The sequence below is a fragment of the Guyanagaster necrorhizus genome, assembly GCF_019112545.1.
Source record: "Guyanagaster necrorhizus MCA 3950 unplaced genomic scaffold BT62scaffold_14, whole genome shotgun sequence".
NCBI classification, from domain to species: domain Eukaryota; kingdom Fungi; phylum Basidiomycota; class Agaricomycetes; order Agaricales; family Physalacriaceae; genus Guyanagaster; species Guyanagaster necrorhizus.
In genome coordinates, this window is record NW_025064893.1 from 312,194 (window position 1) to 340,106 (window position 27,913).

Genomic DNA, 27,913 nt, shown 5'->3' on the forward strand with positions numbered 1-27,913 from the left:
CCCCGCACTTTGAAGAGCGCTGGAAGAAGAAAAACAACAACAGAATCTTGACGCCACCAAGTCCAATGATCTCAGCGCGGAAATCTTAAGCCGGGACGCACACGGAACCAATAATAAGACTACATTCACTACCAGTGTAGAGTATCTATTATAGCGTCGTTAATTCAGAGGAGAAGGAACAAGATAGAGGAAACAACACACATAATGAATGCCTTATTGCTTTTTCATGTTCTTCTTGGCGATACTCTTATCACTCCTCACTCGCGCTGATTTTGAAGAACTTGTTTTGCGAGATGAACCCGATGATGGCTTCTTTCGTGATCTTTCACGTTCTTTCCCGTGCATCTTTACTCCCTCCTTACCCAAAGACAGCCTCGCTTTCTTCTTCGCCAAGCGTCGTGCCACGCGGTCGGCATCCGTGGACTTGACATGTTTGCGGGCCTCTTTGGTGAGATGAGCGAGCCTATCGCCTAGCGAAGGGTCACCGGCGGGTATTGACGGCTGGACTGAGGTCTTGGTCCCCGTGGACACCGAACTAGTGGTTTGGCGCTTTCCTGGAAGCGTCTTGCAGCGTTGCACACGCAGTGTGCGTTTGGCGAATTTGAGCTTTGCTTCTTCCAAGGCTAGAACCTCATCGACGCATTGCCGGTCCTGGAGAGTCCGTGAGTTATCTGCATAGATGAATGACATAAAAGAAATACTCACAGCAAATTGGACGTATGCAAATCCTTTCCCAAGCTGAGTTTCCTTGTCTCGAACGATTCGAACCCTGGTCACCCACGTCGACGTCTTCTTCGCATCTCCATCCTGTTCGTCATTACCAGCGGGCAGTCCACGCTCTCCCGTAACAAGCGTTTCAAAAAACACCCTAAGATCGTCCTCTTTGCTCCCAAAATCCAAATTGCCGACGAAAATTGAGGACTTGGGATCACCGTCAAACGGATCACCATGACTGTGCGTGTCCATTCTACCAACGAGGTCCACGCGGAGAACACGATCCATGAAGGTCGAGCCATTACAGAGGTCCGCTGCTAAGCGTGCCGCTTCGTATGGGTCTAGCGTAGAGGGCAAAGGAGGCAGATTGGACGGTCTGTTTTCGGACGGAACGGGGTGCGCAAAAACGATGTAAGCGTTGGTGAGGTCGGCGGAGGAGTGGAAATCGTGGTTGATGAAAGCAATGCGTTTCTTTTGGCTCGGTGTAAGGAATTTCTTCTCGTCATTTTTAGTGGAGTCCTCTTCGTTGTCTCTCCATGACGAAGCACGATTCTTGTCGTGCTCTCTACCTTGCTTTGTCTTCCCTGGTACCTTCACTTTCTTCTCAGAGGTGTCGTCCTCAGGAAGTTTGGACGTAGGTGTCTGAAAAGCTACAGAACGAAAACGAGTTGATTCAATTTTTGCGTTGGAAATGAGACCAATAATATGTCGATGTAGCTGTTTAAGTGCAGACTGCGTGAAACAAATAAGAACAGTCGGCACCGAGAAGGCGTATAACGCACCTTTTTTTGAGCAACTTCGATAGATAGATTCCCGACGAAGATCGTTCGTAAATCCCGCTGCATCTGAGTCTCGTCCGAAGGCACGAACTTGCGCTTCTGACTGGAATGACCAGCAGAAGGACCACTCTGAGCTACCGATTCGTGAACAAGTTTCGAGGGATCTTCATCTGACTCGGATTCGCCGTCCTTCTCAATCTGGGCCTCTTTCAACTTCGCGTATGCATCCTCCAGCTCGCCATCGTTCTCACCGTCGGTGTCGATTTTGGTCGTATGCTTCAGAGTCTTTTGTTTTTTTATTGGCTTCGACGTCTTGCCTTGCTTTACGGATTCGGAAGAAGTAGCCTTGAATCGTTTAGTAGAAATGGCGGATTCTTGTTCGTTTTTACGTCTCTTCGAGGTCACTTCCGTCACATTACTTTTCGATGGCCCAGATATAAGTGAGGGTTTCGTAGCCTGCTATTGTGTAAAGATAGAGGTCGTCATTACAATAGAGCACCTACATTGGATTGGAATAGGGAATCTAGTTCTCTATCAATTGACTTGCTGGAAGAGGGGAGAAGTAAAGAACCCAAGGTCATGGTGAAAACTCGAGGAGCACGACTGTGATCGCAACCCGATTTTGGAAGAGGTCTTCTTCGGCGTGACCTGATAAATATGTTTTAAACCCACAATAATTGGGGCGTTTGGCGCAGTGGTAGCGCGTATGCTTTGCAATGTGTAGCTGCATAAGGTCCAGGGTTCAAAACCCTGAACGTCCATAGTTTTCCAATCACGTGTTTTGTTATTTATTATTAAGACTTTCAAGGGTTTCGAATTTTTCGATAGCGCGAAGCCTCTTGAGGGCCGCGGTTTTTGTCACGTGCATTATTACATGACTGACGCTCTGTAATCATAGATTTTTTTCCACAATCTGTCTCCGTGTTTTGACACAAGTATTGCGGATGGAATTTTGAGAGAACAAATATTGCCTCCGAGAGCTTCCACGAGATACGAACAGTATGATATCATGTCATTCTCCTGGTGGACCTTTCGTACCTGCCTATGCACATTAAATCCCACTTATCCCAACTGTCCAAAGATGCACCCAAAGGTGGAATAAGCTCAATATAAAGCCGCATGCACAGCATTTTACCCTAATCAAGGTGAAGGGATAAATTGACTGCTTGCCATCAGGGACTCGGAGAAATCTACAACTGTCGAAACACCTTCTGCGCACTTTTAATATTAGACTCCATAGGATCCAACAAAAGGAATACTGCATCCTATGCATGGCGGTGGCTGATCTCGCTACAGCTGGTCTATCGGATGTTTTGTCATCTGTTCATCGCAGAACGCCATTAGATCATCTGGTGTCTCCCTTTCTGAGTCTACAAAAGAAATATATATATATAGGTGGATGGTTCCTGTCGGGGAACAAATATGTAAGAGCAAAGGTTCACAATATCATGCATGGTCAATTACCTAGCATGCAGAAATAGGTGTCGGATACGAAACAGGCTCAGACGTATCGCGTCCTCGTACTTTCTTGCTTGACGCAGTCACTCTGCAATAGTGGATAAGCTTTCTTGATCCTTGTATATGACTGACTCCTCAGAGACTCTACCGTTTCCCCATTTCAAGATGCCATCCCTTGATCGTTGCTAAATGTCTCGGTAATACGTTTTAGCCATCGTTCCCTTGGTTCCCATTCAACACGATCTCCAATGACATTAGCAACCCGAGACATTCGCAATGATAGATGTACGATTCACAAAGTCCCTTGTTTAATCTTTACCCGGGACGAGGCTTCTGCTACTGTTTCCTTGCTCTTTTCCTTACTTTGAACTTGTCCATGCATTTAGAGTCGAAGAACCGAATAAAAATTCCGCACTTTAGAGCCTGGATCCGACGTACACGGTGAAGTCGAGGAACAAACAATTCGAATGCCTCGCAGTATGACCGAAGCCTTGGCTCTTTATGGTGTTCTAAATGACCTCTGGAATAAGGCCTTAAGGTCTCCAAAGGCAGAATGGTGTAGCTGGTGTAGCATGGCGTGGTGATTAAGCTCTCCCAAGAAGGATAGTTTAGACCTAGGGCTTGAGCATATCGGAAAGGGTACCCTGAACATTTGAACACCGGCCGGGAAAGGAGTCGGCGACGAAAATGTCTTCTCCTAAAGTGGTAGTGTAATCATCACGTGCTTGTTGTGGTTCTCGTCGTCGTCCCAAAATGTCCGAACATCTTCTTCCCTCCTCACTGCCCCGCCGTGAAGCAACGCTAATGTTATCGAGCAGATTGAAGTCCAATGCCGTTGGAGAATCAAAGCTGTAAATTTCCTGTGTTTCATACACAGCCTTGGATCTAACATTTGTTGCTTCCAGTTCGACACAGCGGCAGTTGATATCTGAGAGCGATGAGGTCGAGTCAGCTGCAACGCCATGCTATGCCACGCAAGATCGTAATGATGCGAATCCACCAGAGATACTCTCTCCTGTGTGCTTAATGCCGAGCCTTTCTCTATTATCCTCCGCGTCTGACGGTAATTATATGAACATTCGAATATTCGTACTCGTTTGATCTCATTCGGAACGATCGCCGCGCATAGTTGGTTTAACCGCCTTGATATTTTTATCGGACGGAGCCAGACCTGATACCCCTTACTTGCGTATATCCTAGCTCTAGAGTATCCGGTATGGCGTTTTTCATTTGAATCATTGAACTGCTTAGCCTTCCCTAGATCGATCAACGCTGTGAACGAAGGTCCTTATTTCCGGTTAATCTAAGATATGAAGTTCCTTACTTATAGCGGGGACGGATCAATGATCTGTAATTGCCGCGCGTTTTACACTGGAATGAGAAACCGGTCCCGTGGAGCTGCTAAGTATATAAATACGACGAGCTCAACGAATATACCCTCAACTCAGTAGCCCACCCATGCTCCCCCTTTTATTTTCCGTGATAGCTGCCGGCCATGTAATGGTAACGGCAACACTTCCTCAGGAACCCTGGTCGATTGGCGGTGACATCCCATGGAGCTCCTTGAACGCGTCCGTCGGCGGTCGCCTCATTTCGGGCGCGCCTCTTGCCCAACCTTGCGTTGAAGACGCTACATCGGCGCTGTGTTCAGAGATACAACATGGATATCTGGATGAAGGTACGCGTCGATATTCGCTACAAGTTGTTTATCCTCTCATATGATGGTCGTTATCTTAGTGTTTCGCTCAAACCGACCGGGCGCTTTCATCAACGCCCAGTGGGAGAGTTGTCAGGCCACTGGCGAACAGTGCCTCCTCGACTATACGAATACGACTAGCACCAGGCCTATAGGGGCGCCGAATAAATGTCAAATGGGCAGTGTGTCAAATTATTATGTGAGGTGCCAATGACTTTGATGAACGGCTTGTTCCTGAATTGTAGCGGCCCTAGCTTGATGTGCATTCCGCGAGGGACATCTCAGTTGCTTTTGAATTCTCGAAAACCCACAAAATTCCACTTGTAGTAAAGAATACTGGAGTGAGATCATCTGATCGTTGCATCCAACCGATGACTCATGATGGTTTAGCACGATTACAAGGGACGGAGTAGCGCGCCCAATACTCTCGGAATCTGGGTACGTCTTTATGCCGAATCTATTGTACTGAGGTTTATTCAATAAAATTTCCAGACACATAATCTCAAGCATGTACGTGATACGCGCTGAAGGCCGAGCAGCCATTGAACGTTCATCTAGATATCGTATAATCATCAGTTCGTTCCTGAAGGCTGTAAGCATCCAGAGTCAGCACGTCCAGCAGTGACACTCGGGGTTAGTTTTGTTTGCATCACCATCTCAACTATAACTGATCGATATAATAGGCTGGTGTGCAATGGTACGAGGCCTATGCCTTCGCGGAAACTAATAATATCACCATCGTAGGAGGTAGGTCTAGATCGTCTCGGAGTCACCGCAATTCCTGAATGTCCGTAGGTACAGATAGATCTGTGGGGGCGTCCGGTGGTTGGCTGATGGTTCGAGCCTATTATTCTTGCTCAGTATCCATCGGAGTTTCACAGCTTTTCAGGGCGGCGGTCACAGCATGCTTTCAAATACGATGGGACTAGGCGTCGATCGCGTGGTAAGCTTCATCCCTCTATCGGGATTCTCTATCCCTGATTTGTCATCCTTCGCCTCCGTAGCTTCAGTTCAAGGTCGTCACCCCGGATGGACGATACAGAATTGCCAACGCGTGTCAAAACCAGGACCTTTTCTACGCGCTCCGAGGAGGTGAGCATTCGCGGCTTTCGCTCTTCCGTTGATCGTAAACTCCCACCTCCGGCGACAGGTGGCGGCGGGACTTTTGGTGTGGTACTCGAAAGCACGGTGTTGGCGTCGCCGCCGGTGAAACTAGAGACGATCATCGTAACGTTCGACCCGGCCGCTAATTCCAGTCTCACCGGAGAACTATGGACCATCATGGCCGAGAATTCAGTGCGTTGGGCAGAGGAAGGCTGGGGTGGTATCTCGAACAAGGGAGTTGCCATTTACATCAACCCGCGCCTCGACGCCCAAGCAGCTGCTCAGTCCATGGCTCCGCTGATCAAATTTGGTCAGCGACTAGTCGCTCAAAAAGTTCCCGGTGCGAAGACGCTGGTGACGACCTTCCCAACTTGGTCGTCGTTCTTTACCACGTTTTCTAGCCAATATGTGGCGGTACGATTAGTCTTCGTTATTTCGATATTCGGTTTCTTAATCTTTTGACTTTCTCTAGCGCGTCGGAATACCACTAGCGCTGACTTCCCGGCTAATAAATAAATCCAACTTCGAGACGCCGTCGAGCCAGAAAGAGCTGGTGTCGGCGCTTACGGCTGCAAACGATGCTACAGGCTCGGTGATAATACTTATTTCGGCGCCTTCGTCTCATCCCGGCGATGGCCACACCAGCGTAACCGAAGCATGGAGAGATAGTTTGTTCCACGTTACGCTGGTTTCAACGTGGAATTGGGATACCTCTATGGAAGCAAAGAAAGGTCATTATTCACTGGCCAGCAACGCGATTGACCATCTGCGAAAAATCACTCCTGACGCAGCATATGTGGTACATTTGTATATTATTAGGCATTCGTACACTGAGGCTAACATGTGAGACTTTCAGAACGAAGCTGACGTATATGAACCAAATCATGAAGGTTAGTTTTCCTCCGGCTAGCATTCATGCGAAAGACCAACAACCTTCGTTGTAATTCAGTTGCTTTTTGGGGGACCAACTATGACAGACTGTTGTCTATAAAGCACAAGTAGTACGTCCCGTCTATCGTTTCTCGATGTCTGCCTCTTATAACGTGTGTTTTAGTGACCCAGATAGACTGCTGGAGTGCTGGCAATGTGGTAAGTCCCCCCTCTTCTGGTGGCTTTCATATCATTTATTCTCTTCCGTGACCAGTGGGTTGGACACCATCATCTCCTATGTACAAATGCTACTTGTAGCTGTCGTTCTTGTCGACGAGGCTTTAATCGGTTTATTCATAAGTTACTATATATAAGGCACATTTTGTATCGACTATACTAGACAAACTATTATTTCTGGATTATTACTCACAGATTCGCCTCGGTGTTGGCGGTGGTCATGGTTTATCTATCCATCGTCTGTGGCTACACGATCACAAAGCGCAGCGATGCCGAGGAAAAAAATCCACAGGACGTCGTCCGGATCATTGGCCTCTTGCCGAGGTGACATGAGTCTTGGTACCTCAATACTTGTCAAAGTAAGGTTTCGACTTCAAGTTGCCAAAGTACGGCGCTATTAGCCCACCATGTCGCGCTCTTGGTATCGGTCACCCATACGACTGCGCTTACGTTGAATCAATAAATTTGAGCCGATTCTGGAGAACAATGCAATCAAGCTGTATTTATTACAAACGAGATGGGTATTCGATCGGTATAGAAAGTGTGCGACTGCAGCACCCTCTCGCGAAGATAACCGCGGCGAGTTCTGTGTTGTACACCGTTGTCCCGACCGTTATCCCCGGCTTCCTGCACAGCCGGTTCCTGATGATCGTCCCTCGTGGCAGGTTGCCAACGTCCGAATAGTCGTTGAATACAGACTTTTCTTTCTTTTCTTTTTATCTCTACTGGGTCAGAGACCCTTTCCTTCTTTGTTTGCCGTCCAGCCAGCGCAGGCGCTCTTTTCATGCATTCTCTCCTTTTGTTCTGGCTTTCGATTACCGCCACGTCATTTGCTGTGACAATACCCGCGGAATACCTACCTTGCTTGGCGACAAAACGTCCTGGCGGGTTCGAACTGCCAATTTTAAGAAATAGCAAGCGAAAAAACACGCTTGGCGAACGGGGTGATGTTAGTGGGTCTGTTGGGCTGGGTGATAATTCCGATCTGTGAGTGATCGTTTGTTTGTCTACAGTGCTAAGCAACAAACCTGCTTGCGCCAGCTTATACACCGTTCCTATCGAGCTTGGAGATGATGTTACCGCTGTGAACCTTGGTGGGCGCGCTTCAACTATCCCCCACTGCGCGTCGTCGATCGTAGAAGCTCATTCATTGCCAATTTGTTCTAGACACAGGATCCAGTGATCTGTGGGTAATCACCGACGCATGTAGCAGTGGAACGTGTTCATCGGCGACCACAACGCGATACAATTCTTCAACGTTAAACTTGACTGGCGTCGAGGTCACCATGAATTATGGCGACTCTACCACCGGAACATCAGCCTCTGGACCTATAGCTTTTGAAACGATCGCAATTGCTGGTATCTCCATGACTGGACAAACATTTGTCGCTGTCAATGCTACTACGAATCCCACCGTCAAATATAACGCAGCTGGCATCTTCGGTTTGGGCTTTCCTAGTGGAAGCAAGGTTCAAGAAGCCGTCGTGGAAGATAAATTCGGGGACATTTCCGACACGGACAATTTTGTCCTGGCGACTCCTGATGATGGACCGTTACTATCTCGAGTTGCTATGACAACTTCTCTGCAAGCGCCTATGTTTACTATTTCTCTTCAGCGAGATACTATTGACATTGGTGGTGGGAATGGCACGCTTACTATTGGCAAGCTGCCCGATGGCGTTGACAACTCGTCATTGACTTGGGTACCTGTTAGACTATACTCTTCTAGTGAAGGAGGACTTACACCGCCTTCGTTTGCTCCAAATGAAGTAGGTCTATCCCTTGTTAGGCTTCATCTGACTGATCTGGTCATTTTCAGGTGTATCCTTTGTAAGTTCAAATGCTAGGCTTACCAACTGAAGCTCACCTTCCTCCAGCCGCTGGGAAGTAGACTTGGATGGTGTCTATCTAGATGGTCAAAAGATTGCCGACTCCACCGAAGCGGCTACCGATGGTGTCAACGATACTCGTATATCTGCCTTGATCGATACAGTTCGTTACTTTTAATTACTGGCTGCCACATCACCTTTGGGTCCTGACATGACCGTAGGGGAACTCCCTTCTTCGTGGACCCTCGGACGTCGTCAACAACATTCTTTCAACAGTGTCGTCCTCATACAATGCGTCGGATGCTGACTCTCAAGCAATCTTACCTTGCGCAACGGCCCATACGCTCTCATTTCAGATCGGTGGCAAGGTATCTATTTCTCGGGGTTGTGGTAGGGCTGCAGTTTACTCAACACGGAAACAGATGTTCCCCATAGACCCTAGAGACTTCATTGGAGATTTGAGCTCTGGTGATGCCACCAACTGCGTCGCGGACAACCTTGTCTCCACGGATCCGCCAAGTCTGGGATCACTTTACCGCTGGAGCTTGGGGGATCCGTTCTTTAAATCGTATGTATATTGCCCAGACCAGGTGTTTCTTACATAACTAATGCCTCTGGCTCATTAGGAATCTGGTAGCGTTCCACTATGGGAACCTTACCTATCCTTCGGTTGACCCTCCGCGCGTGGGTTTCCTGTCAACGGTACCCGATAACGCCGATAGCCTGCTGCAACAAGCGGTTCAAGATGCGGAAGCTAATGGCGGGAACTTCGAATGTGTGCTTCTGTTTACCCCCGAGTCGTCTAAACTTTCCTCATCCTATAGCTAATAGCTACGATGGAATTGGCACCTACCTCTGAGGCCGCAACTGCGAGCCAAGTGACGGTTAGCCTTGTGGATTTAACAGAATCAGTCACAGAGACTCAGCTTTCGGCGTCAGAGACTGCTTCTGTTGCGGCGACTACGGCCAACTCTGCGTCGTCGCCGGTTAACAGCACCGATGCTTCTGGTAATCAAGACAATGCTGCGATGACGGTCGGGAAGGCTAGAGAGTGTCTATTCATATTAACCACAGTCGCTGTTGTCTTGATGTTTTGAGAAAGGCAAGCGATACATGCCTTGGAAAACATGAAACCAATCCTAGTTGCCCATGCCCCGTATTATTGAGCGGCCTCCCTCAAATTTAACCTATGGCACACGGGAGATGAAGATGGGAAAGGTCCACGAAAAACGCCGATTCAAATATTGTCGGTCTATGGAAAGTAATTCCGCACCTCCGTCCCAACCCCGTCATGTCCCGTTACGTTTACCATAGTGACAGATGCTATAAGTCTGTGGGAATGTTGTCTATGCGGGGAAAATTAACATATACATTGATCTCAAACTTGTGCATGGTATGTGGCCCAAGTTGTGTTTTAGACGGTCGTACTTCTATTGTCGGTACGAGCATGATACCAATGATTCCATTTTATTTCTGTCAAAACTTAGGAGAGATGCAAGGGGGATGTCCGACACCTGTGAGCCACAGCAAACGGTAGACATTAGTTCAAACGGTGATTCGCTCATCTCCGTTCTAGCTGGGTTCTTGATAGCGCTGGAAACGTGGGAATCCAACATGAATCCACCAGAAGAAGATTCCTACATATTTGATCTGGGCCCTGCTGCTTTCAATTGTGTTCCAATTGTAAGGACTAAAAAGATCCTTGGACTCTTGACGAAATATTGAAATATTTCACATATGGATTTTTGATTCATCATCATTATATCACACGGCATGGTCCGCTGTAGAAATTCCAGTAACGTACAGTACAAATAACTACCTAGGAAATCTATACACTACCGAGCACCCCCACGGACGACGAGCTCACCGTGTTTCAGGCTGTAGATCTCAAGCAGTTTGAGAGATTCAAGCAACATGCTAACCGTCCGCAGGGATGCCACTACGGGTCATCGAGTCAGGACTGTCAGGAACATATATTGGTGTAGATCCGTAGCTCTGGAGCTTTCCTAAATGAATTGGCTAACAAGGTGGTGGTTGGTCCTGTGAATATCAACATATTAAGAACCCTTCCACTGCTTCCGTCTGTGTGAGAGAGATTATACAATGGTGGAATGAAGTCGACGAAGGTCCTAGACCGTGCGGCGACGATGTCGCTCATGCCAAGAGCAATGCGGGCTTGGGTGTTTCAATCACCAGTAACTAAAGGCGACACAGGCTCCTCTGTCAGAATACTACTAAGCAGGAAGAACCTCTGGTGGCGACGCAGCTGCTCAAGCTCGTGGCTGATGCCAAGCTTGCGCGAACATAATGCACCCTTAACACCTCGATCATCCCGGAAAATCCCGTGTGGCGAATAATTGTTCTCGATCAGGTAGTACGTTTACTCTCGTAAAAAATATCGACCATCACCGTTACTGTCCCCAACAGTCCTCACTTGCCCCAGATCAATGAAGTTATTCAAGGACCTCTCCATATTCCCAGAGGAACCGCTCTTTGTGGAACCAGCCTTTGGGTTTGGCTATCATCCGGTAACTCTTGGCCAATATCTATAACGTTCTCCCTCGCCAAATTTCCGAGTCGTACGCAAGGTACGAATTTTTGCTTGCCCTACGACAACTCTGTCTCATTTTACCTCAGTTAAGCCACGCTGCAGCTGGAACTGTGTGGCTTTGCGAGTACGCTGTTCCGTGAAATCGTGCGCCACCCTGTATCACTGAATCGCCGTCACTGTAGGGAAAAACATACATCTCAGACGTATTTCGCCGCCGTCAAGATACTGACCACATATTTTACTAAGGACATATCTCGTCAAACCTGTCATGAGCCAAAGATCTTGCAAACATTTCAGAATTCCCGTCATCACCCAGGATATCCCTATGTGCTACATCTCCACCAAATCTTTGACACGTAGAGTCAAATCGGACTCCATACTTGCTTTGCGACCGAAGTCCTAGGATCTTCCATACTCGATCTTAGGATCAGACAACCGAATATGGCGTTCTCTCTTCCAGTCGCAAAGTGCATCATAAGGCAGACACTTCAAGCACTTCAGCTTCTTCATGATTGCGGTTACGTCCATAATGGTGCGTTCCTTGCCAATGTTTTGTTCTCGAACATGAATTTTTTTTTTCCAGACATCAAAACAAATAATATCATGGCGGTACTACCAGGAAGCCGCAACAGAGCATCCCTCTCCAAGGATATACAGTCATACATCGAAACGCATCCCGCCGAAACTTATGAACCTCTCCGTCTTCCTGGACTCACTCCAGAACCCATAGTCACTGTCAAGTCGCAGCTACTCCCGGACATGGATCTTCGCCCTGATTTGAGTAATCTGAACATCAAGCTTATTGACTTTGGAGAAGGCATTTTTTTCCGTCCTTTTTTCCGTTTCCTGAATTCTTACTTCTCCCCCAGCTGAACCTGCAGGAAAGCGGCTCATGAAGTCCTCGCAGCCATCCGTATTTCGCCCGCCTGAGTCTATTCTGGGGTTCTCGTGGTCGACGCCATCTGATATATGGGCTGTAGGATGCATTGTGCGTCCATGCTCATGTGTTATTAATTATATTTTGACTGTTAGCCAGGCCTTTGAGCTGGTCGCTGACTATCACTTGTTTTCGCAAGAGGATTTCGATAGAGCAATGCATATTTAACAGATTACAGAACGTATTGGTAAAATCCCATCCAGTTTTTTGAGTGACTGCACATATGGTCCCAGATTCTTTGGTCAAAATGGTACGCTTCGTGCTGGATCACATTTTTAATAATCTCTGATCTTTACTAGGGGAGCTTTTGAAAGTCAAAGATTGGGATGAGTGTAGCATTGAAACTACCGTAGAGGGGGTTTCTGATGCTAAACATTTGGATTTGAGTGGCTTAGACCGGTTCCTACGAGCATGTCTGATCTGGGATCCACGGAACCGTCCAACCGCTGCTCAATTAATGGCACATCCTTGGCTGAATTAGATTCTTGTTTCGATGATACGAGTCCTTTACCTTGTTGATTTCTTAACGTAATCATCTTTGTGCTATGGTATTGTCGTTCAAGTTTGGAAAATTGCTACTAGCGCTACTTCGATGTCACATACAGAAACTCAGAACTAGAGTCATCGATCAACCGATCACTGCGATTTGTCGTCGACATCCATCATCCTTTTTTCCACTCACGATGATTGTCACCGGGACATTCGAGGAAAAGTCGTCAGATTTAAGGGGTCTGGATGGATTCCTACAGTTCTGCCTAGTCTGGCAGCCAGAAAAGCGATTGAATCTGCCACGCAACGCTTCTGCTCCCTGCGTTCATTCTCAGCTACCTTCACCAGCTCCATAAGCTTTCTATGTCGGAAATGAGACTCTGGGGATTTGCGTTCAAAGTTCCTTGAAAAACCAAAATTGCATTAACTTCAGGCATGGCCTTACTGATATCGGAGATGGCATGAGGAGGGGATCTTTGCTTGACTACCTCGACGACTGTACCGGCCGCGTCTCTCAGACTCAAGCTGACCCCTACAAATTGGAGATCCAGACGTGGAGCTGGAGACCTACAGCAGAGCGCAGAGCAAAAGAGGAGAGTAAACATCTCACACGACTGCGCGTATTCAAGGAGCTCGTTAATCATCTCCTGAATCGAGCCGTGAGTTTGATCTATTTACGTCGATCTTTTCGTGACGTCCCAATCTAGGCATCCTTCGACACCCCCGGTCTCGCTTGTCCTGAGGCTTATCACGTGTGAACATTACCCTACAGATTCGTGATTGTGGATAGGAAACTGATGTATAGCATTCTTCTCATCTAGTTTCCGACACAGTTGGCATAAAGCAGGAACTGACACCAATTTTTGAGAATTTTCGACGCCAACTAGAAGATGTGGATGCCAAAGGAGATACGTACTTATATGACGCGATTGACACTGCAAGAAGCACATTGGTAGATTATCGGAAGGATTTTCCTAGCCTCCGAAAGCGAATTATAGTTCTTTCTGATGGTAACTAAATTACACGTTCGCACTCTTGAAAACTAATCAAACAACAGGTGATGACAATAAATCCGTCTCTACCGCCAGGGACGTGGCTATTGCCCTACAAAAAGATCAAGTGGTTGTAGATTCCATTCAAGTTGGTATATGCAGCAATACTACCCTCCACGCGATATCAGTCACCACTAATGGCTATCGATTTGCACCACAGTCATCACTTGGCGACGCTCTCAGCATCTTTGTACGTCGTTTATCTCTCCGTTACCTTGGGTTACCAGAAGCCAATGTCTACAATAGGACCTTGAGACAATGCTCTCATCCATAGAGCGATCACCAAAGACTGCACCTCCTCAGATACATGGTATCTGGGACTGGAACGTTCTGGGGAATTTTTCACTGTGCCCCATCGACGTAGTCACCATTGATTGCTTCCCCAAACAAGCAGATCATTCGAAGCTGAATGAGAATGTTCAACAAGCCTCAAAGTCTATGCACGTAGGTTCAGGTCAAAATGACCGTCAGAAGAGAATCATGCGCGAGGCAATTTTGTCTTCATTTCATTTGCTGTAACCAATTTCGTCGCCTTCCACAGTTGAAGGAAATCGTAAGAGGCCCTCATACGAATATTGATGTTTATGTGAACGGAAGCGACGCCTCATTCTTCAAGCTCATACTCGAGGTTTGTTTCGGCATTGTTATACATGGGCTGTCACGTATTTTTTGCATATAAGGTATCAAAGGATACCGAAAACTGTGTATACGCCGGAGGAACCTTCCTTTTGACATGGAGTAAGTAGCTAGATTTCTTTTTAAAAATCCGACGTAAGCTTTATTAACCATGTTGCAGGCGAAGACGGTGGATCGTTCGCCTTGCACGCTACTAATGCAATCCGAAACCATGCCTCAAAGACATGAGAGGGGTGGAAGACAAAATTGTCAAACGATATCGAAGAAGACACCGATGCCCTATACTGGGACGAAGAACTACTTTTTGTGCTTCCACGGTCGAGTCTGATGGATGACAAGACCTTGCTTCGGTTTAATGACACAGAACATTTGGTCAGTATGATATAGAGGGAAGAATTTGCTTAAGCGTGTGTATCTCACACAGATCAATGTCAACCCAATCGGCCCACATAATAGACCATGATTTCAAGATCCCAGAGAAAGATTATCCATCAACGTCATCATACAGCGGTGACCGACTATTTGGCGCCCAAAGGAGCTCCGTCTGACGAGTCTGCATGATGATCTCCTTCACAACGGCTTTCTTCGTCATATTTCGAATTTCCCAGCAAAAATCCCGGTGTTCCTGCCACGCTCCAACATCAAAGTCTTCCCGTAAGAAGTCGACGCGTTCTTTACACCCCAAGCACCATACATGCCTGGATCCTGTGGTGTGAGTGTCTACCCATGCCTCAGCCTCGAGAAGTCCTCTCCTCGTATCTGGGCCTAAGTGCAGCCTCCCTCGAAGGGTGTGGTCAACAAACATGGTCCTAATTTCGACCAAGGAGCTTCGTTCATAACAAGAGTAGGTAAATGTCAAGCGCTGTCTGGTCAGCAAAAAGGGTGTAATGGAGTGCATGTCGACCCATGATCTAAGAGAAGGTGAGCCTGGAAACTTGTTCAAAAAATGTGCCACAGACCTGGTGCGATCGACGCGAAGCCAGTCGTCTATGAATGACTTGACGTCAAATGCGAATCGCTTTTTTCTGAGGAGTTGAGAAATGAGGGGTGTACCAAAGCTACTAGCGAGCATTGTGAGGGCAGCCTCGGAACCTGATCTTGATGATCTGCACGCGTTGCTTAAATAGCCTCCTACATTCAAGCAAGTGGCACCTATTGGCCTTGAAGCCATTATCTTTGCTGCCACGTGGATGCTAGAAAAGACAATGAAGGAAGTAGAAGACAGGTCGTGTGTGGACAAAGAATGGTTACTTTGTCTTGTGTATTTAATTCTTGCTTTGACCCTGAAAGACCACCCTGTTGTCGAGCCTTACGCGACACATTTATGCACCTCACCCACTCACCCATTTCTCGCCGCATCTTTCGGACATCACTAAGAACGAGTTCACACTTGGTGGAGAGATGAGATACTTTCATGAGAAAGGTCACTGATTATCATACAATAAAATTACTATATATCGGCGGTCACATTCTAAACCCAACCAGCACAATCGGGTCCAGACTATTGGGTGGCCAAAGGACCTCCGGATTCTGATTCTGCCTGATGAGTGACCTCACAATTTCAATCTTCATCATACCGGTAATCCCCTCGCAAAAATCCCGGTGATCTTGCCACTCTCTAACATCATAGTCCCCCTCGACAAACACCACACATTTCTTACACCCCAAGCACCAGACGCGCCTCGGTAATATCTTCTTGTCTTTGTCGATCCACGTTTCATTCTCGAGAAGTTGTCTCCCGGTATACGGGTCCAACCATCCGCGTCGATATTTATGGTCATCAAACATGCTCAAAATTTCGAACCAGTCCCCACGGTCCTGACAGCGGTAGGTAAACATCACGCGCTGTTTGGTCGGCAAAGATGGTGCAACGGATCCCATGTCGAGCCATGTTCTAAAAACGAGAGAACGTCAGCCCAGTTGAAACTTGTTCGAAAAAAATGCGCTACAGACTTGTCGGGATTGTCGCGAAGCCAGCCTTCTATGAAAGTCCTCACGTTGAAAACGCATCGCACTCCTCCGGCGGGAGCGGGTCGGGGTGGTGGGGAACTACAGCGAGTAACTTGAAAAAGGCCGGAGAACATTGTAAGAGCGGTTGCAATAAGTTGCGGGGGAGGGAAAGGCGAGTCTGAGGTTGATTTGCTGCGTGTTTTATTTAAATACCCCCCTCACCTTCAAATGCCACCTTGAAGGCATTACATCTGTTGCGATACTGAAACTAAAAAAAAAAATGAAGAAGGTAACGTATGATCAAAGGCCTCCATTGTCACAGTGAATCGTGCAACCTTCTACGACATGATAATGGACGACAATTGTGTCGGCCAGACAAAGACAGCCCTGGTAAATCCCTTACTCAGTGACATATCCCAAAAACGACAGACGCTGAAGGACTAACCGTGCGGATATAACGGTATCAAGTGCACCTGAGATTCGCGATTATTTAGAGTGCGAGTGGACGGCATATCAATGTCGGGATATCAGTATTCATGCACACAGCTAGCAGACTATTACAGGGTAGTACGTACACCGGATAGAAAACCACCTGTCAACCGTCCATTCTATATTCGAAGCGAATTGATGGAACCAATAATTTACTCTCATCCATCCCGGTATAAAGGTTGACAGATAAGGCCCTCCCGTACCTATTACGTATATGCATGCCTAAGGCCCGCGTTGGGTTTGAACACTGGTAACGGATGTGCCTAAGTATACGCTCATTAGCTGCATACAGATACACGTGAACGCAGAAGAGACAAACCTGAGTATTGAACACATAATCTTATCAACGTTAACGATGAGCAAAAATAATCCTTCCGCAAAAAGTATAACCCACCTTTCAGCGAAAGCACATCATCATCCGAGAACGTCAGATAGAGATACTTCAACGTCTCGCTCTGCCATAGCAGTCAACAAGCTGGACACCCTTATGTTACGTAAACACGCACCAGGAAAAATGTCTCTTGCTTATCTTCTAGCGACACTGGGACGGTATCTACATCTAGGATGGTCGCATACCCACCATTCTTCAAACGACAGTGTTTCTGAATAGCAGAGAAGATATCCCACGCGTATTTTCTGTATCGACTGTCATGTGTGAGGCGCCAGGCGATGAAGAGGGATTCGGCAGTTTCAGGCCTGTTGGGGTAGATCAATCAAAGGAACGCGAAACGAACAGCGTAATCCATACCGCAGCATATATCTAGCATCATACGATGCTGGCCCTCCTTTCCTGAAATACAAGTGCATTAGATGGCTAGCGCATCGCAAAAGTAGAGGACTAACTTGGAACTTTTGATGTACCAGTCCCGTTCGGGGTGACCTTTACCCTTGTCTGCCTCGTCTATTTTGAACATCGCAATTTCGGGAGCGAGACCACTGCGATATGAGGTCATGACCGTCCCACATCATTGCATACTTTATGGACTTACGTCTCTGTATTATGGGTCTCCATGCACGAGTCCAGTAGCTCCAATCCCAGATACCAGTCACGCTGAGACGTAACGGACATTTGTTCCACTTTGGGTGGGATGGTCAGTCGGTTCCTCGAGATCCCCGTTACGGCGCCGAGCATGAGTGTGCCGGGGAAGAAGCATACTAGATGGTCTTGCTTCGGTATTACCTTTGGGTGCCTATATAATTGGCGGTAAGACTTCCAACAAAGGTGGAGTGTAGGAAGACATACAGCAGTGAGCCAGGGTGTAGTTCCGCGATGAAAACCAGCTTCTCTCGATAGGTTCTTTGCACCATTCGAGTGTGAATGCTTCGCGTCGACTTTTCGTACATCTACATTCACAGTGAGGAATTTGTACTATCCACGGAGGCGAGTGACACACCTCGCGATACAACCATTCTGTTCGGTTCTAGACAGGATGTTACAACGCCAAACCCAAACTATGAAGGCGAAGCTTACAGTCTGGAGGAATTGTTTTCTACCAGGAGTCAGTCACACCAGCCGGGTAGAAACGGATGACTCACAGTAGATACTCATAATAAGAACCGCCTCTGGAACCGAGACGTATATCTGAGGTCACGAAAAGGCCTTTGGAATGCCTGCGAGCCGTTAGGGTCATTAGGAAGTATGCTTGGATGTCCCTTACTTCATCAGTATTGGCGCAAGATGTGTCAAACCCTCCGCCTTGTCCAAAAGGTCATGTATCACATGCATAACCTTTTCCGATTTACGCCAGAAATCAGGCCGCTTCGCCAACTGAGCTAGATACCGAAATTCAAGCTGCAACGTCGCAGCTTCGGCAGTACTAATGATTTCAGGCGCCGCAGAATCCGGGATACCCACTCGACGAGCAAGGTTGACAGATGGAAGGGGTAAGCCCGAGTTGGTATCAAAGGCGGGTAGTAGCCGATCTGCGAGCTCTATGGCGCGATGAACATAGAGCCTGTCCCGAGTGAGGGTGAATGCCGAAAGAAGACCACCAAGAACGCGGATCGTAGTCTGTGGGAATCATATTTAGCACGTAAAAAAATGAACGAACGGCACCCTACCTCGAATGTGCTAAATGATCCTTCCTTATCAAACGAGAGACTCTGTTCGACCCACCGCCGCGCTCGTGCATACTCGTCATTCAGACCCATGATATACATCGTGTCTATGGCGTCGACGATGGTGTACCCGATGCCTCCGTGAACGGAGAAATTTGAGCCCTTGTGCGAGAGAGGGTGGTACTCGTCTGCTCCCATTGCATCTCTTTCTGTTGCACAAGTCAATAACAGCTAGGTATAAGGCATCGAGAACATTACATACCATAGGCATGCCATGCATGCTAGAAAAAATCGGCTTTAGAAGACACACGAACGAAGCAACACGACGCACCTTGAAAGCGCCAACAATCTCAGCCCTCTTTTCCGACGCAGCATCCGGCTTCATGTACGCCTCCTCATTGTACGTCGCAGTCAAACTCCATCTATCCGGGGAGCGGCGCCACTGAGCAACCATTTCCTGTCAGCACTCCTAATGAACACCAGTAAACGAGCTCACATTCCCGAGGAGAAGGAGTAGAACGCAAATGCACGCTAGCGGTAGAAACCGAATGAGTTTGCGAGAGATTACTGGCATATTTGAGGGTAACTAGGCGAGAGCATTTTCTCTTCCGTGAGTGATAGGAGGAGGGGGGGACACCACGACGGACGTACCTTGCCAGCCTGCTGCGGCCGAATGGAACACTGGCTGCTCCGAACTGTCGCACGGCTGCCGCCGTCCGCACAAGAATAAATTATCGATAGAAAGCGAAGAGAAAAGGAGGACGGGAGGAGAAGAAATAATATCCCGGTAGTCCGACATGATCAAGGTACGTGCAGAGGAGCCGTTTCCATATTTGGTCGCCGACGGTTGCCCTGGCACACATGGACCCACAATACCGGGACCTCAGCATTTGCTCCAGTACCGGTCCTGAGCAGTCTGTACCATTGTCTCCAAAAATTCCAGCAGCAGCCCTACATTGCAAAGCCATGAATGTCTTCGTGAAAAGTCTTAGCATCAATGTGCCCATGCGGAAGAATGACAGCAGTGAAAGTGGGCGCTGATCCGAAGACACGAGAAATGTAATGAAAGGTACCCAGATCTGCCGACGGAAGGAAGACAGATACAAGCCTTTAACATGTTTTAAAGTATATGAGACAGTAAATATAATGCGATTAGTACGTTTTATACGAAGCAGATAACAACGGGTCTAAATATCCAAAATATCGTTAAAAAAAAGGTCACCATGAGTCCGTCCGAGGCTTTAGAGAAGGTACCGGCGGCGGTGTCACAGACGCAGTGAAGAACCCCTCTGCGGTAATCCCAGTCGCTTCCACCCCAGCCCCAGAAGACTTCGTATTTCTTCCCCTCGCAACAGAAATCGACCCCTTCCGCCCGACTGCCCCGTTCCCACTCTCGATGCTTATCGTCGACCTCGCCTTGCTCGTCACCGGCTCGTATCCGCCGCCACCACCACCACCACCCTGCATCGACTTCACCTTCCCCGAGCTCCCAGACAACGTACTCCGATGTCGCGGCTTGAACGTGCCTCCATTCCACGCACTCGGTGGTCCAGATATCGACGGATTTGGATGATGTCCGTGAGCTGGTCCTATTGGCATCACCAGCATCCTATCGTCAATACTGTCCTCCTCGTCATCATTCTGCAGCACATGTACAGGCGCCTTGAAACTTGACAGCAGCGAACTCGCCCCAGATGAACCACGGCTATCGTCTTGTGGCTGCCGCCTTGGTAACGCCTGATGTTTTCGGATTTGATACCGTACTTAAGGAGGTGATGGATCGCGGACATGACTTCACACAATGGACTGGGGAATTTGACGGCCGGAATAAGGTCTGCATGGGGAGAGTATTAGAGGGTAATTGAGAGAAGAGGTATGTTTGGTTACTGTACGTCAGAAGGGCGATATTTGCCTGGATACCTTTTGCCTCCAATTGCTGCTGCACATACAGACAAAAAGCAAACGTGCCAGGAGAACTTGGCAGGACATATCCGCCACCTACAAGCGAGGGATGCGATGATTATGTGCCCCCCGAAAATCTCACAGCCAACACTTACCATGGCAGTAGAAGATAACGTTGTCTGTTTGCTGTGTTCCAATCCACATCAAGCTGGCACCTTTTGCTGGAAGCTCTTCGATCTTGATAGGGGGGCCCCGTTCTTTCACCCATTTACAGTACTGGTCCAAATTTCTCGGCGACAAGTAGTGGAACTGACGCAGACTCAAGTAGTCCATTAGAAGCTGACACCCTGAAAGCGCCAAGATGACTTTGAGGGCATTGCTTCGCCGAAAGGAAAACAATACAGTGAGAGATTTCCCGCATAGATAAACCACTTGATAGGAAGCGTGAGATGAGTTCGGATTGATGAACGGACAGAAACATACTCAAGGCAGTCAGGACTACAAATAGTCTCAACTTTTCGATCCAGGTAAGGCATCCGTATTGACTGGTGATGGACATGAAGGAGCGCATGCACGCTAGTCGCCAATTTTAAAGAGAAAGATAACGAGCCCTGTACCGCCGTGTTACCCGGACCTCGGCGCAAGTTCTTCAATGCATATAGAAAACAGTCGATGGCTTCACCAGCATGCAACGCGCTCCTCCACAGAACCGTGTTGTGCCAGTCGACACCCTTGAAGACCAAGACACAATGAAACTGGTACGATCCCAATCCTTGTGGATAATATTAGTGAAGATAAGGTCGAGAAAAGGGAAGATGTTCCCGCTATCTCGGCATTTACTCCAGACGTGACGTATCGACTACCTGGCGAGCCGACCGCCAATGAGGAAGACCGTTGGCAAACGCATTGGAGAGGGGATGATCCAAATGGTCTATCAACAGGTTCTTGTTGACCTGCTTACGCGGTCTCGTCCGCCAAACAGCCAGGCTGCAGGACGGCTTGGATTACCGCGTTAGCCGCTTTTAGCAGCAACGAGTCGAGCCCCCGGTGTCTCTCATCTGTTTACATAGGTGAAGTTCGAGGATATGACTGTACTTGAACGAATTCGATGCTGGGCGAGAAAGATGTCGGTGGTGATACTGAGAAGGGAAACCAAACTTCAGGTGAACAGGGTCATCGTCGAAGGACGGTTAGTCCCATTGTAGTCTAGCTAAATGCTTTAGAATTGTGCAGGTACAAATAGAATATCGACGCACTGTGCGAGCATATATTCGCAGAATTAGCAAGGGCACAGCCGCAAAAATTCAACCCCAGGTCAATGATAATAGCGGCACCGGCTCCTTCATAGCATGCTCACTAGAGAACGAACGGCAAGAATGTGTGGTTCCGATTTGAATGCTACAACCCTGTAGTAGTATCGTTAAGATACACCTAGACGCTATAGTGTCCACTGAAGAGACCGCGTTCAACAATTCCCGTCGTCGATTGGATACGCAGTGCGCCTTCATAGAGTCATGCTGATGGCGCTGGGGGTACGAATTCCAGGCATTAGTTGTGGTGGTCAAAGTAAAGAGAGGATGGTTATATAATAAACCTGGATTATCTAAATAAAATACATATTAATGATTTATTTCCTGGTGAGATATCTAATCGTGATGCTTTTTCTCGATAGCGTCCATCACCTGAACCGCCTTACCGGCCAGCTCCCTTGTCTCTGGCAGAAGCCCTTGAAAATTTCGCAGCTCCGCGAACCTTTTCTTCCAAAACTGCCATCTCTCCTGGCAAAAGCCTCTCTTCTCACCCTTCCACAGCTCGCCGCCTCTCGCAGGATCTCCAACACCAGGGCCGGTCTCGAATTCCCGCTCGTTGGTGCATATCAGTTCCCCACAGTAGAGGATCCATTGAACAGCAGCGGGAATTTTGGCGTCAAAGCTCTTGTCGATCCGTTTTTCTCCCCCCTCCCCCTCCCTCTCTTCGATTGGCTCTTCTATGGCATCTCTCAGCTGCCAAAGGGCATACAACTCAAAGTCATGGATCCGAGCGGCTGTTAACCCTGCGACGAACGCGTTGAGATTAACCCATCGTTCCCGCTTCGGCGTTCGCTCCACATCCTCGTTCGCATCGAAGACTGGATACATACAAAAGTCAGTAACTTGAAAGCCCCAGAGACCAGAAGCGCACAGTTCCAATGTTCCCTCATGTTTGCACCAAAGACGGGCAAGTCTTTCCACAACGTCAACCCCCAGCATCTCGACTTCTCCCCCACATCGTTCGTCGGAGACCTTTGATGCTTGATGGCATCGACTAGCTCAACGAGCTTGCCATGGGCGATGTTGTCGTCGCTCTTCGTCTCCTCCGCCCTATCGTTGATCGCACTCCATAGATCCCACAGCCCACCTTCCGCATTGTCGCCGAAGCGCTTGGGTTCGTACGCCCACTGGGTCAATGCTTCAACCGTTGCTCCGAGAGTAGCACGACCGGCAAGGTATGTATCGATGGCCGCCAGCTGCGTTTCTCCTGTGAATGCCATGGTGGATTACGAAATGTGGAAGTGAAGTCGCGGTGATAGGTGTGAGTCACTGCGTATGATTAGCACGTGTATGCATTCGTTTCCGGAGTCTAAGACGAGTACACCAATTCAAAACTGCTGCGATAGATGTGAACCAGACTCCGTTTGCGATATGGAATGCGTGAAGGTGACACACCATCCATTTTTGGGATAGAGTTTAGAGTGTCGCCGATGCGATATCTTGAGAGAAAAATGCTATCGGTTTCATGGATTGCACCCATCCTTCATCGCGGAGGTCAATCATAGGATGCAGAGAAAAGAAACCAAGACGCGACTGGGTCATCATTGTGGACTGCAATCGTCAAGGAATATCTTCTACTGCGGCGACCGTACCGCACTGTTTGACATATATGTGTTTAATACACCAGCGGCCCGATGAGACGAAGCACTTCACGTCTTATCGCGGCAATTAGACTTATGTCAGTACTCAGTACGGGGACAAGCACGTCCTAAATTATGTTTGTGTACATCTGCTCCAGGCAATGGGGATCAAACACCTCTTGTGAAAATATATCGACAGTACTCACACCCACGGAATACACCGGTAGAATGTTGATCCAACCGCAGAAGATCTGCTAAAAATGGAACCGTATGGTTACAGAGCTTGATTACACGAGTCGACCAGTTACCCATGAGAGAAAAGATGGACGATTGTGAGAGTAGAGAAGGAGAAATGATGGTCCAGGTCATTGTGGTGGGGGGATAAAACAAAGAAAAAGCAACGACACGTGCCATATTGATTTTCGAAATTGCCAATTGATCGACACGCATCCCACATGGCCCATCTCGCCCTCTCCGTAAGACGGATGCCAGAGAAAGGGACAAAAAGTTGTGTTAATTGCCCCCTGATCTGGCACTTCATACGGTAAAGGTGACCGGGGATCGCAGGATCAAGTATAGAACTATGGGCGTTCGTGGTGCTCTGATCGTGATCGTACAGACATTCTTACTCTTTACAGGCAGGTGGAACGCGTTTTACATGAATCTGACTAGCAGCCAATCCCAGTCAAATCCAAAAGCTAAGCTTGCATACGGGCCCGATGTCCTTCCACGTCGATAATGTTGCTCTTTGGTGTCTCGCTTACGTTCATCGGGTAAGCAAACAGGCTGGAAAAATAGCGCATTTAAATTTCAACCTTGACTTTTTATCTGGATTTTCCCGTCATCACCAAATGGGCCACCATCTGAACGTCAGCAGGTCCTCCAACCCCAGGTACAGAAGGATCATAGAGCGTGATACCACGTTACAAAGGATTTTCGTTATCGCCGATAGACCCAGATTATTGAATAACTGGTTCCCCTAGTCATGCGGTCGTGTCACTGTCCCTGGTGGGAAGCGTTCAATTGCCCCTTGCTTCACGGAACCGATGAAAGCACCCCCCTCCCACTCAATCTTCCGCATCTATGCTTCTCTCTACTTTCCCTCTTCCCCATGATGGGCATTCGGAAAGCTCTTCGATGTCCTACTCTCCCAACGTAGTCGCTCAACACACTCTGTTTGATCCGCCTTCACAGCTGGTTCGGGATGGCTGTGCGTCGGACCAAACGTCTATCTTCCTATTTGTTAGCGGGCTTGGCCAAGGTTTTCACCTTCTCCCAACTTCACCTCCTCTCTCTGGCAATGCCGTCTTTGTCACGCGGCTTTGCTGTTAGCTGTTAACGGCAGCAGGACTTATACCCTCAATTCTTCGCTCCAGCATCCACTGCCTCCATAATCTATTCATTTATCTCCTCCAATTTACTTTCAATTCGGACGACCTTTCCCCATGCATTTTCGTGTGCGTCGTTCACGAACGTTGGAGTATTTGCTTCAATCGTCCCTCTCTGTCGCCTGCTGCCCAAATCCCCGACCTATGGAGGCTAAGCCTGTAGCTCGAAAGGCCCTCCTTATCGGGATCAGCTATGCTTCGGAAGTATATAGGTCGAAGCCAGAGAGCCAGATGCCGGGCGCCCTCGCTGACGTTAAGGAAATGTATGACATTCTCATCGGTACGGACCGCCTATGACGCTAGCCTTTCATCTAGCGTAACCCTCCACAGGCCCATTACACTTCAAGAAGGAGGACATTACTGTGCTGACTGACGGCCCAGATAAACCCCGCCATTTATGGCCTACCAAGGCCAACATTGTAAGCACAGTAACAATGCCGCCCGAGGGTTATACTGACTCATCTTCTCACACTAGGAAAGAGCAATCAGTGATTTCGTAGGCGGGACCTCGTCCGGCGATATCTGTTTTCTATTCTGCACGTCGTTCGTCCCCCTTGGTTGAAAGAACGTCTCATTTCATTACACCCAGATGCCGGGCACGGACACCAGATCTACAACCCCTCCAGCCCGGAAACGGACAAGCGTGACAAGCGTATGTGTCACGACTGTACAATGGTGCCGACTTCACTGCAATGCTCTTTTCTTTAGACATTGTGCCTTGTGACGCCATCGATCCTGATGGTGCATTCATGGAGGATAAATTGATCATCGACGATGTGCTCAAGAACATGCTAGTGATGCCTCTTGTAGCCGTGGATGCGAAACTGACCGTGAGTCTCCTGCTCATCGTCTGCCTTAACAGCCTAATCTGTCTTACGAGGCAGGCGGTCTTCGACTGCTGTCACAGCGGTACAGTTCTCGGTATGTTCATCCCCCGACTACCCTTGTATTGTTAGTAATCACAGGAAATACGCCTAGATCTCTTACACTATCGCTGTAACGATATCACAGCCTGGAAAAGGACTGGTGCGTATCTCTTCCGCCCATCTGAAGAACTGTCTGTTACCAGAGCGCTTTAGCCCTCCGTTTATACAGACACAGTTCGTCTCGCATCCGCAATTCACCATGACATACCAACTAATGATCCCGTTTACCTAGTCTTCTCAAAGACGTCTGTCAACTTGAGCCTGATCGTCCCTTGCACGCTCAACTCGTTCGCGCCCGGTATCACCTCAAACTGGGACCCGTGCATTAGGGACTGCGAAGGGTTTTGCTTGCTCCCAAAGCGTAGAGGCTCCGGATACGTCGTACGTCATACTGTTGTAACGCTGATCCGGTGACTCAATGCCCCTCATTAGATCTGCATCTCGGCTTGTTTGGACGAAGAGCTCGCTTGGGGCGGCAACAAGGGAGGGTCGCTGACGAGGGTAAGATCGCTGATAATATTTGTCCTCTAATGTCACTGAACATGCTTTCCCCCAAGGCTCTGATCCAAGCACTACGTTAGTACTTTCTTTACAAATGTCTACTCTTCCTGAAGGAATTTGTAGATCAAGACCACCATCCGACACTCAAAGAGCTGAATATTTTCATAGGGTCTGTTTCTTCGCCTGATTTAGCCCGTTTCGGTACTGAATGTTTTCTAGCGCTAGAGTCAAAGTGTACGTCAACGCGATAATAAAGAAACGGAGGGGCAAGGATGCGAAGGAAAGCCTTCCAAAGATTGCTCAACATCCTCAAGTGAGTCACCACTTTACCCGGCTTTGTCCTTTCATTCATTTGATCGCAGTTCTCTAGCCTTTGGCCCTTGGTATGTCAAATTTCATAGGCTGAGCTCTTACGTTGTTGCTGAATGTTTCTATGCAAGGACATGAACGAACAACGTTTTCTGCTTTAAGCGTTTGATCGTTTTACAATACGTTGATCTGCTCGTTATCAAACTGCTTTGTGTTGTCCCCGCTTTGTTGATTTCTCTTGCTTTGTATTTTTCCATGTATAAACTTAGCATCCGCTCTTCTGTTCTGCTACGCACATTCATCCTCGTTCTCGCATTGTTACATAATCGATACCTACTATACCCTACCACGCTCTGTATCTCTAGTCTATCTTTCGCCCTTCCATCGAACCATATGTCAGTCAATTTCACGTGGGATCTGGGATGCTCTCCTCAGTTCACTTTCTGTAGCGGTAAAACGGAATCCTCAATTAGAGCAGGACATCGGGTATCATGCGCGTGGGTGGAGCCTGGGCATGAACACCAAGTACTGAGACAGTAATTTCTTCCGATATGCATGACTCATTGCGTACGACAGCACCAAAAAAAATTAGAAAAATTCCATTGCTGTTCCACAAATCCAATGTGAAACGCGGCAGTGGAGGAAAAGAAGTTTGATCAGACAGATTCATACCAGGACACGGGGCCTTTTGACGTATGAGAAAAATTTAGAGAATGGCCAAAGGTGAGGGAAAGAAGGGTTAAAATGATGGTTGCCATCCACCAGTGCAGAGGACGTCGAGTAAGATTCGGAAAGTGATCGTACGTCAACCCAGTTACATGATTGGCGGAGGCGTTAGCGCGTCACGACTTCTTGCCGTTTTTGCCGGGTTCATCGAACAAGAAAAATGTGGTTGAAGTACTTACTGGTGCTCACCGAACACTGCGCTTTTTATGGAGGTGCATCTCCGTAGCGGGTCGCCGATTCCTCGACCGCTCTATCGGAGGATGTCTTCTCCTTGGGGGCTCTGTTAGGAGATCTAGGGGGTCCTGGTGTCTGTTTGTGCTCTTATTGCTATTGTATCTCTGACGCTAGATGAGCATCCTTTCTAAGGAAGCATCTTGGATGCTGATAGAATGTCCTGGCCCACTGGCATTCATCTATATTTT

At 48.0% G+C, this 27,913-nt stretch overlaps 11 protein-coding genes and 1 non-coding gene across 12 annotated transcripts; 7 read left to right on the forward strand and 5 right to left on the reverse strand.

Annotated features, from left to right (window-relative positions):
• Positions 1 to 33: 33 nt before the first annotated feature.
• BT62DRAFT_932633 (uncharacterized protein) lies at positions 34 to 2,088 on the reverse strand. Its single transcript, XM_043186393.1, has 5 exons — positions 1,997 to 2,088; positions 1,497 to 1,949; positions 706 to 1,446; positions 202 to 651; positions 34 to 145 (listed from the first exon to the last, which is right to left on the reverse strand). Exons 1-4 carry the CDS (start codon positions 2,072 to 2,074, stop codon positions 214 to 216), a joined length of 1,710 nt encoding a protein of 569 aa, XP_043039034.1. The 5' UTR covers positions 2,075 to 2,088; the 3' UTR covers positions 34 to 145; positions 202 to 213.
• Positions 2,089 to 2,173: 85 nt separating this feature from the next.
• On the forward strand, positions 2,174 to 2,254 carry BT62DRAFT_t84. Its single transcript has one exon. It is a non-coding gene; the product is annotated as a tRNA-Ala (tRNA).
• A 2,197-nt stretch (positions 2,255 to 4,451) lies between these two features.
• Positions 4,452 to 6,939, forward strand: BT62DRAFT_896977 (FAD-binding domain-containing protein; the record flags this gene model as incomplete). Its single annotated transcript, XM_043183281.1, has 16 exons — positions 4,452 to 4,629; positions 4,689 to 4,846; positions 4,902 to 4,988; positions 5,038 to 5,085; positions 5,140 to 5,157; positions 5,206 to 5,280; positions 5,331 to 5,394; positions 5,443 to 5,483; positions 5,537 to 5,590; positions 5,652 to 5,739; positions 5,798 to 6,165; positions 6,224 to 6,550; positions 6,608 to 6,641; positions 6,701 to 6,752; positions 6,806 to 6,840; positions 6,896 to 6,939. 16 exons carry the CDS (start codon positions 4,452 to 4,454, stop codon positions 6,937 to 6,939), a joined length of 1,671 nt encoding a protein of 556 aa, XP_043039035.1.
• A 429-nt stretch (positions 6,940 to 7,368) lies between these two features.
• On the forward strand, positions 7,369 to 9,641 carry BT62DRAFT_932637 (acid protease). The gene is made up of 8 exons (XM_043186394.1): positions 7,369 to 7,845; positions 7,900 to 7,952; positions 8,026 to 8,627; positions 8,678 to 8,688; positions 8,736 to 8,850; positions 8,909 to 9,055; positions 9,110 to 9,255; positions 9,314 to 9,641. The coding sequence occupies exons 1-8, from the start codon at positions 7,643 to 7,645 to the stop codon at positions 9,513 to 9,515; spliced, it is 1,479 nt and encodes a 492-aa protein (XP_043039036.1). The 5' UTR covers positions 7,369 to 7,642; the 3' UTR covers positions 9,516 to 9,641.
• Positions 9,642 to 11,352: 1,711 nt separating this feature from the next.
• BT62DRAFT_162390 (kinase-like protein) lies at positions 11,353 to 12,419 on the forward strand. The gene is made up of 5 exons (XM_043179892.1): positions 11,353 to 11,416; positions 11,485 to 11,770; positions 11,822 to 12,055; positions 12,108 to 12,226; positions 12,275 to 12,419. Exons 2-5 carry the CDS (start codon positions 11,680 to 11,682, stop codon positions 12,341 to 12,343), a joined length of 513 nt encoding a protein of 170 aa, XP_043039037.1. The 5' UTR covers positions 11,353 to 11,416; positions 11,485 to 11,679; the 3' UTR covers positions 12,344 to 12,419.
• Positions 12,420 to 12,858: 439 nt separating this feature from the next.
• On the forward strand, positions 12,859 to 14,624 carry BT62DRAFT_1076633 (uncharacterized protein; the record flags this gene model as incomplete). The annotated part of the gene is made up of 9 exons (XM_043179239.1): positions 12,859 to 12,987; positions 13,042 to 13,323; positions 13,372 to 13,416; positions 13,470 to 13,674; positions 13,722 to 13,906; positions 13,963 to 14,160; positions 14,258 to 14,344; positions 14,397 to 14,454; positions 14,513 to 14,624. 9 exons carry the CDS (start codon positions 12,859 to 12,861, stop codon positions 14,578 to 14,580), a joined length of 1,257 nt encoding a protein of 418 aa, XP_043039038.1. The 3' UTR covers positions 14,581 to 14,624.
• Positions 14,625 to 14,836: 212 nt separating this feature from the next.
• On the reverse strand, positions 14,837 to 15,424 carry BT62DRAFT_1006518 (uncharacterized protein; the record flags this gene model as incomplete). Its single annotated transcript, XM_043177254.1, has 2 exons — positions 14,837 to 15,263; positions 15,312 to 15,424. 2 exons carry the CDS (start codon positions 15,422 to 15,424, stop codon positions 14,837 to 14,839), a joined length of 540 nt encoding a protein of 179 aa, XP_043039039.1.
• A 392-nt stretch (positions 15,425 to 15,816) lies between these two features.
• On the reverse strand, positions 15,817 to 16,436 carry BT62DRAFT_1006519 (uncharacterized protein; the record flags this gene model as incomplete). Its single annotated transcript, XM_043177255.1, has 2 exons — positions 15,817 to 16,246; positions 16,306 to 16,436. 2 exons carry the CDS (start codon positions 16,434 to 16,436, stop codon positions 15,817 to 15,819), a joined length of 561 nt encoding a protein of 186 aa, XP_043039040.1.
• A 561-nt stretch (positions 16,437 to 16,997) lies between these two features.
• BT62DRAFT_987284 (glycoside hydrolase) lies at positions 16,998 to 19,665 on the reverse strand (the record flags this gene model as incomplete). The annotated part of the gene is made up of 17 exons (XM_043190058.1): positions 19,501 to 19,665; positions 19,346 to 19,435; positions 19,181 to 19,291; positions 19,112 to 19,130; positions 18,853 to 19,058; positions 18,450 to 18,802; positions 18,328 to 18,402; positions 18,263 to 18,281; positions 18,186 to 18,212; positions 18,035 to 18,135; positions 17,781 to 17,981; positions 17,635 to 17,727; positions 17,540 to 17,581; positions 17,298 to 17,487; positions 17,186 to 17,246; positions 17,111 to 17,130; positions 16,998 to 17,054 (listed from the first exon to the last, which is right to left on the reverse strand). Exons 2-17 carry the CDS (start codon positions 19,421 to 19,423, stop codon positions 16,998 to 17,000), a joined length of 1,653 nt encoding a protein of 550 aa, XP_043039041.1. The 5' UTR covers positions 19,424 to 19,435; positions 19,501 to 19,665.
• A 2,960-nt stretch (positions 19,666 to 22,625) lies between these two features.
• BT62DRAFT_840942 (uncharacterized protein) lies at positions 22,626 to 23,011 on the reverse strand (the record flags this gene model as incomplete). The annotated part of the gene is made up of 2 exons (XM_043182442.1): positions 22,626 to 22,879; positions 22,933 to 23,011. Coding segments are annotated over 2 exons (333 nt in total), but the record flags the coding sequence as incomplete, so codon positions are not given.
• A 1,635-nt stretch (positions 23,012 to 24,646) lies between these two features.
• Positions 24,647 to 26,923, forward strand: BT62DRAFT_162428 (peptidase C14). The gene is made up of 13 exons (XM_043179893.1): positions 24,647 to 25,309; positions 25,411 to 25,448; positions 25,505 to 25,565; positions 25,619 to 25,681; positions 25,738 to 25,770; positions 25,825 to 25,859; positions 25,914 to 25,950; positions 26,008 to 26,055; positions 26,188 to 26,336; positions 26,388 to 26,456; positions 26,513 to 26,531; positions 26,580 to 26,625; positions 26,676 to 26,923. Exons 1-13 carry the CDS (start codon positions 25,087 to 25,089, stop codon positions 26,824 to 26,826), a joined length of 972 nt encoding a protein of 323 aa, XP_043039043.1. The 5' UTR covers positions 24,647 to 25,086; the 3' UTR covers positions 26,827 to 26,923.
• BT62DRAFT_162588 (uncharacterized protein) lies at positions 26,832 to 27,493 on the forward strand. Its single transcript, XM_043179894.1, has 2 exons — positions 26,832 to 27,290; positions 27,342 to 27,493. Exons 1-2 carry the CDS (start codon positions 27,021 to 27,023, stop codon positions 27,390 to 27,392), a joined length of 321 nt encoding a protein of 106 aa, XP_043039044.1. The 5' UTR covers positions 26,832 to 27,020; the 3' UTR covers positions 27,393 to 27,493.
• Positions 27,494 to 27,913: the final 420 nt, after the last annotated feature.